This window comes from Austrofundulus limnaeus, unplaced genomic scaffold (genome assembly GCF_001266775.1).
Source record: "Austrofundulus limnaeus strain Quisiro unplaced genomic scaffold, Austrofundulus_limnaeus-1.0 Scaffold2, whole genome shotgun sequence".
In the NCBI taxonomy this organism is placed as follows: Eukaryota; Metazoa; Chordata; class Actinopteri; order Cyprinodontiformes; family Rivulidae; genus Austrofundulus; species Austrofundulus limnaeus.
The window spans coordinates 5,541,136-5,548,105 of NW_013952404.1; the positions used below are offsets into that span (position 1 = coordinate 5,541,136).

General features: G+C 37.0%; 2 protein-coding genes across 3 annotated transcripts in view; both read right to left on the reverse strand.

The window, feature by feature from the left end:
* Positions 1-1,516, reverse strand: part of lin52 (lin-52 DREAM MuvB core complex component) — an 11,700-nt gene extending 10,184 nt beyond the window's left edge. Inside the window, exons 1-3 of one of the 2 annotated variants that reach the window (XM_014012448.1) lie at positions 1,457-1,501; positions 155-229; positions 26-63 (exon numbers count right to left, since the gene is read on the reverse strand). In XM_014012448.1, the coding sequence (XP_013867902.1) occupies positions 26-63; positions 155-229; positions 1,457-1,475 (132 nt within the window). In that variant the 5' untranslated portion in view covers positions 1,476-1,501. Of the gene's footprint in view, positions 1-25; positions 64-154; positions 230-1,456 lie in introns of both variants that reach the window. The other variant, XM_014012437.1, reaches the window with a different exon arrangement.
* A 632-nt stretch (positions 1,517-2,148) lies between these two features.
* pomt2 (protein-O-mannosyltransferase 2) overlaps positions 2,149-6,970 on the reverse strand; it is a gene marked incomplete in the record, with an annotated part of 8,556 nt that continues 3,734 nt past the window's right edge. Inside the window, 11 exon segments of the mRNA XM_014012462.1 lie at positions 2,149-2,810; positions 3,513-3,624; positions 4,461-4,601; positions 4,684-4,789; positions 4,868-4,927; positions 5,018-5,089; positions 5,181-5,257; positions 5,333-5,424; positions 5,504-5,655; positions 5,736-5,814; positions 5,905-5,965. Of these exon segments, the coding sequence (XP_013867916.1) occupies positions 2,705-2,810; positions 3,513-3,624; positions 4,461-4,601; positions 4,684-4,789; positions 4,868-4,927; positions 5,018-5,089; positions 5,181-5,257; positions 5,333-5,424; positions 5,504-5,655; positions 5,736-5,814; positions 5,905-5,965 (1,058 nt within the window).

Here is a 6,970-nt window from a genome sequence, read left to right on the forward strand (position 1 = left end):
ACTAATGACAGCAAATCTAACTCACGTTTTTATATGAGGCAGCAAATTCTGCAACTCCAGGTACTGTGTGCAAAACGGCGGGACAATTGCAAATGAGTCTAATGTCGAGTTATTTTCAACAAACGTAGAAAAGCAGAAAGGGTAAAATTCTTACACTGTTCTGGCCACAAGTCTGGTGACGCTCTGTCCAGCCTTTCAAAACTTAGCAGAGAAGTCTCAAAATCATCACCTGGTGGGATAAGACACAAAAAGTGACAATGACATGTACAATGCTAACACATATAGAGTTATTTGGAGAGCTAGAAAAGAAAAGACTACATAAATGGATAGTTATTTACGAAAAATATATGCTATAGCCATAACAGGCAAACATCTCATCCAATACAAGCTTGGCGTATATCATATATATTGCTGGTCTTTTGCTAAATGTTATATGAATATAATACTAACGTACAACTCTTTGCTTTTAGTGTCTGCTGTCATCTTCTTGTTGAAGATGATTTATAATCTATATCAGATTGGAAAGAGAATGTCGGTATATATTTTCTTAGTAAAGCGCTTTTAATTTTAATATGTTGGTGGATTTTATTTACATAAACTGCTTGCTTYTGCATTTAAAGTTGATTACAATTATCACTTTGTGCTGTTCTATTGGAACAACCTGTATATTTTTCCTGACAATATACTTGTGGCTTTTTTTTAAATTCATTTGAAAATTTGGATTAAAATTGAACAAAACAGGCTACCATTATATTTATACGTTTCCCATATGGGATACATAAATTTTGAGATATTTTGGAGCCTACATCTTTAGATAGCTATTTTATTCATGTCATGATACACAATAATTATATATATAGATATTTAGAACCTCAACTTTAGTTGTTTATCTTCAATAACAGAAATATTACAAAATATTTCCTGGTTCAATTAAAAAAAAAGGTAGAAATACATGATTTATTGTCCTGTAAACGTTACTGTACAACACCATCTGAACAAGACATCTTCATGGCAGCTCCACAGCAACGTCTTGTTTGCTTCCGCTAAACGAAGTTTAAAAATGACGTTGTTTACGCCAGGAATTGTTACAATTAGTAACGTAAAATGTATTTATTACGTCTGTACATATGTAGCAAAAATGCGAGTTAAAAGCTGGCCATGTGTAAAACATCAACTGTGAGTTGCTTTTCTATGGCAGGTTGTAGACAGCTGTTCACTGTTTTTTCCCCTGAACACTGGTCGGACACGACACTGACTGGGGCCAGTGTAGTCTAGTGGAGCCTTTAGTCAACGGAAAAACCCATTAACCATGTAAAAATACAACACTAATAAGTGTATCTCTCTCCTCTGGATGTTCGATTAAACCAACTTTATATTCGTCACTCATTTGGTTCGCTTAAAATTGTTAAATTTACAATTTATTGACAGCGTATCTGTGTACGGAATTAAAATTTACCTCCATTTGGAGACGCCATCTTCACAGTGATCACGTGACGAACGAAAGCCAATAGCTGTAAACGTTGACACATATGTAATTCTCCAAAATGCCAGAAGAGGGCGCTAAATTGTTAAACAAATACATCAGTGTTTTTAAAGAGTTGTATTTTCTAATTCAAGTCTCTGCACCTCATGAACATCAATCTGGTGTTTTAGAAGGAAAATAGTCAAACGTATTTAAATACATTTGTATTGTATGAATGAATTGCGTCGTTCTAATTTGTTTAGTAACACTAATAATGAAATATGATACATTTTTGGTATTTGTTATGTATGCCTCCTATGTATTTTAAAGTTCACGGAAATTGTATATACAATAAACCTAATGCAAACTGTGTCAGGTCAATAAAGTCAACTATTCTGATTAATTTGAACAATTTTATAATACTCCTTGAAATTCACAGTAATGTATTTCATGAAATGAGTAAAGATTTTTATCTGTTCACATTCTACTTTTCTTTTGTTATATATATCTTGTTCGCACAACTGTGGGCCTGTGAGCAAGGCCTTTAACACTTCAGTGAATCAGTCCCGTGTGGGATGGTAAAAAAATGCAGAGTGGACTCATTAGGCATTAGCAGAGAACAGTATATGAAAAATACAGTATATACATTGTCTTGATGGACTATATAAGCACAAGTAAACATGGAATACAAGAATATCACTTTTTATTATTCACTCTAAAACGTAAACATTGAATCAGTAGTTGTACTCAACAGCACTAATATGCCAAATTACTGTCACCAAGATCTATACATTCACAAATAAAAAAAAAAACACTCAGATATCTTGTAACATTAGTAATTTTAAACTGACAAAAATATGCATTTATTGCCATATGCAATATTAAAAATATGCAACATTTGAATTTTTCGAGCTTTTGTTCACTTCAGGCACTTTTCGATTTTTAAAAATAAGATGTATTGTGACTTAAGGCATTTGGGCTAGGATTAGATCTTGGAGGATCTCCTTTTTCACACAATACTGTTGTGCACATTTTCATTAAAATTTTTCTTTTAAAGCATTATCATCCATGCTAGCTTATAGTATCAAATAGTGTAACACAAATACTCAGACAGAGATTCATCCTGCACTGTAAAAAAAAACAACCTACGGTACTTCTATGTAAACACTTAAAATCTAAAACCCAGTTCCAGAACAGCAGATGTACAACAAAACATTAGTGTTATGATGCTGTGGGGAAGGACTAGAACTCCCAGGAGTCCATCCACTTCAGGCCAAACATGGTGCTCCCTGCTTCATGTGCTAAAGGACCCGTCATGCCGTATGAGAGTGGATGGAACAGGTAGAAACTGATTGAGAGAAGGAAAAAAATGATAGGGATTAGGTAATGAACTCATCGTATTTTAAAAGATACACAGTCTGGCCAGAAAAAAAAATCCACTAAAAAAATAGGTCACACACATTTTGTTATGCCACACATTCGCTGTGGCATTGTTTCGATAAGCTTCTGCAATGTCACAAGATTTATCTCCATCCAATGTTGCATTATTTTTTTAACCATTTAATTGATGATGGTAGAGTCTGACCGCTGTGCAAAGCCTTCTCCAGCACATCCCAAAGGTTCTCAACGGACTCTGTGGAGCCAATCCATATGTGAAAATGATGCCTCATGATCCCTGAACCACTCTCACAATTCCAGCCCAATGAATCCTGGCATTGTCATCTCGAATATGCCCGTGCCATCAGGGAAGAAACAATCCACTGATGGAATAACCTGGTTATTCAGTATATTCAGGTCAACTGACCTCATTCTTTGAGCACAGACTGTTGCTGAACCTAGACCTGACCACCTGCAGCAACCCCAGATCATAGACCTGAGTTAAATCCAGGTGGCCACTTTATTTTTGGCCAGGCAGTGTATTTGACYAAAATGCAAATATAGAACGAATACTATTGTATAGGGTAATATTTACAGTGGGTATAACTTGGTATAAAACACAAACAAAATGCGGTGTGCAACGCAACAAACAACCTTCCTTCCCTTAGCTCACCTGTACAGAACACTGATCAGGAGGACCATCAACCCACATTTCTGCAGCCAATCACAATAAGGGGGGTGGAGAAGCAGATCAGAACTTCTTAATAAGATGTCCAGTGTAATTCCTGTGAAACAAAAAGTTATTTACTTAGAACACAAAACTACAATAATAAACTGAACTAAGGTGTAACAACTCTGCTAAACTGTAGCAGTCAGTACAAAATTAGCACTTTCACATTATTCCTTATATTCTGTATAAAATTACCCACATAAAACATTTTAAACCGGAAATATACAAGAAAATGTATGTGTACAGCTCCAACTTAACTTGGGCTTTTTTAATGTTTTAAAATATATGAGATTAATTTTTTTAACATTAATTTTTTGGTTTTAAAAAAATGTTTATTACTGGTTTTAGCAAATTTGGCTGTGATCTAAAATAAAATAAATATCTCAAATCACTTCTTTCACATTATCAAATACTGTACATATGCTTAAAAACCAAAACCAGCTTTTAGCGAAGCCATGGGTTTAATTATTATTAATTATTTAGGGTTATTTTGCRTCATTTTGTTCATGCAGTTGTAGAATAGCGTGTTTTGTGATAAATATTTGGTGCCATTATGCTGTAGCAAAGGAAGTGGGAACAAAAGATAAAAGGCTTTTTGTAAATAGTGTTGGATTCCTCTTTGTGTCATGCAGGTAAATAAAAAGAAAGCTTGCAGTTAGTTTCAAGTAATGTATGCAATGAACTCATTATGCTATAACTGCTGCAGCTGTAGCATTAGCATAGCATTTCAGCTGCTAAAATGTAAATCCTTTTCTTAAGACTAAACTGCTTTTTAGCACATGTTCTGTCTTTGTCAAGCCTCTCTATCTGCACCTCTCATTCAAGTCTGAAAAAACTGAAAACYTCTGCTTAAGTTAATGGAAATGGGCATAATGCTTCCGATTGTGCTACCTGTTAGCATGGTGCTGAAGAGCATTGCAGGAAAGTAGTGATGATAGTAAAGAACTCGGCCCATGGTAAAGAAGGGGGCGTAGTGCAGCAGCCAGCCGAGGAGCAGCAGTCCTCCTCCTCCCTTTAGCACACGTGAATGCTCTGAAACACGCAACAGTTCACAACGTTCAGATCTCTGCTGCAGCCACGRCGGAGCAGTCACTGATTCTGTCACTACTCATACCAATTCTTCGTTGGGCCAGAGGGAATCCTCTTTGAATGGCTACAGATGCCACTGCTACCATGATGAGATACAAGCCTAAACTGGCCAGATTTATCCACCAAACCACCTAAAAACAGACGACTGGATTACTTCAAACTGTTACTTAGACCACAACAGGAAAATGAAGCGGGTGTAAAGAACCTACAGGGTTTCCCAGCAGGTAAACACGATACTCTGTCTCGTTAACGCCTGAAAATCTCAATCCCTTCACAAAAAACACAGAAACATTCAGTGTTAGAAATAATTATAAACTTAAACTGTGTTTTATCCAAAACAAAATACATGTTTAGCACACCTGGTAGTTGATCGGCCAGTGCCAAGGTTTGGAGTTCATTTCGTTGTCTTTGGGTTTCAAGCCACTATTTCCCTAAAAAAAAAAACCAAGCTTTTATTGAAACGAGCAAATTTGAACTAACGTATCTGAGCGCAGGTTGTTTTATTTTCTCATTGTTACTTACTCTAATCATTACTATGTGGGACTCCAGTAAGGTTTCCAGAAAACTGGGCTTCAATACAGAAAGACTGATGTTGGGCACTAACAGAACACACAGAAATAAAATAAGTTAGTAGACGTAAAAACCAAAAACACAAGATTGTGTTTCTGTCATACGTTTGGGATTAATATGATCCTCGATGTTCCACTGAGAGCTTGGAGTTTCCTTCAAGTARGGACTGCAGGTCACTTCTACCTGCTCCCACCCCCTGGACAGAAACAAAACTTAAAGCACATGCCGGCTGACTACACAGAAAAGAAACCAGAGCGGAGAAGATGAAGCTTCACCACTTGGGAAGAGTCTTTCCAGAGGAGTACAGCACGCAGCCCGTAGCTTTGTGCAGAAAGCGAACTTTGCTACGCAGCACTTTCACCCGGTCGCCTTTCCGACCGCCGCACACTTCCACCTGCCACAGATCGTTTGTGTCCCCCGTTCCATTCTGAAAACAGACAAAATGTATTTTAAACCTGATAAAACGGGAAAATGTGAAGCACAGGTTTATGTCACAGATTTACTCACGGCTCCGTAGCCTGTAACCTGGAAGTGTTTCTTGGTCAGAGGAGCTTGATGGAGGTGACTGTGAAGGTTACGAGTTGTTCTGACGAAAAAAATAAGAATACACACAAAAATCTTGTTTAGAAAATTTGAACAGAGACTTAATTCAGCAAAATAAATGTATGTTGCTTACTCTTTGTGCTCCAATCGAATAATGTCACCATGACGAACCAAATCAGGAGGACCAGACTGGGCTTTTTAGAGATAAACAATAAACACAAACAGTAAAATAACTATAAAAAAACACACTCACACTCACCTCAGCTATTAAGCCCCTCATTCARTTTTTACATTCTTTAGGATGTGATGAAGCGACAAGTGGTGCTCTAAAATAATCGTTAACCTTCACAGTGTCAACTTGGATCAGAATCTCTCTCCAAAACAGAGCATTTATGAACCAAGAGAGAGCAGAAACAAACATCAAAAAGTGCACTTTAATTATTAAAGTTGGCACTAAACAAGTAAGGGTCTCTACAGTAATGATTCCCAACCAGGGGTACATGTACCCCTTGGGGTACGCGAGCATATTACAGTGGGTACGTGGAAAAATGTTCAAGGTGTGTAAAAAAATAAATAAAAATAGGACTGAGATTTGTAGGGCCCCATGATTTCTGCAATGAGAAAATAGCAGATGGAATTAACACAAAATGGAATCCAGTATAAAACGTGGAATCTCACGGAATTTGCTCATTTGCGTGAGTTTCTGACACATTTAGAAAAATACACGCTGCTGTTCCCTGCACCTGCCATTACCTGGTTTATTTATTTAATTACTTAAGTCACTTTCAAGGCAACGTTTTTAGCTTCATGTTTAATTTGAGTTGAAACAAATAAAATGCCTGAGAATTAAACGTTCTAAGGGGTTAAATAAATCATTACGTTTGACTGAGGGGTTACTAGTGGTGGTTCCCAAAGTTGGGGTCGGGACCCAAAGTGGGGTCCTGAAACATCAAGGTGGGGTCCTGAAAAGATTTTCTATTTTAATTATATTTTTGCCTTAGTTGCCTAAAAAGTATAAATGTAGAATAATAAATATTGTTACTATGCCCATGTTTGGTTGACCTGATACAAATGTTTATCATCCAAACGTAGTTGTGGGCACAGGTCTCTGCAGTAGCGTGCACAGACATTTTCAGGGGCAGGTGCTCAAAAGTAAAAAGAGGGCACCTTGTCCGGTGCACGAAATGAGCAGCTGTCCT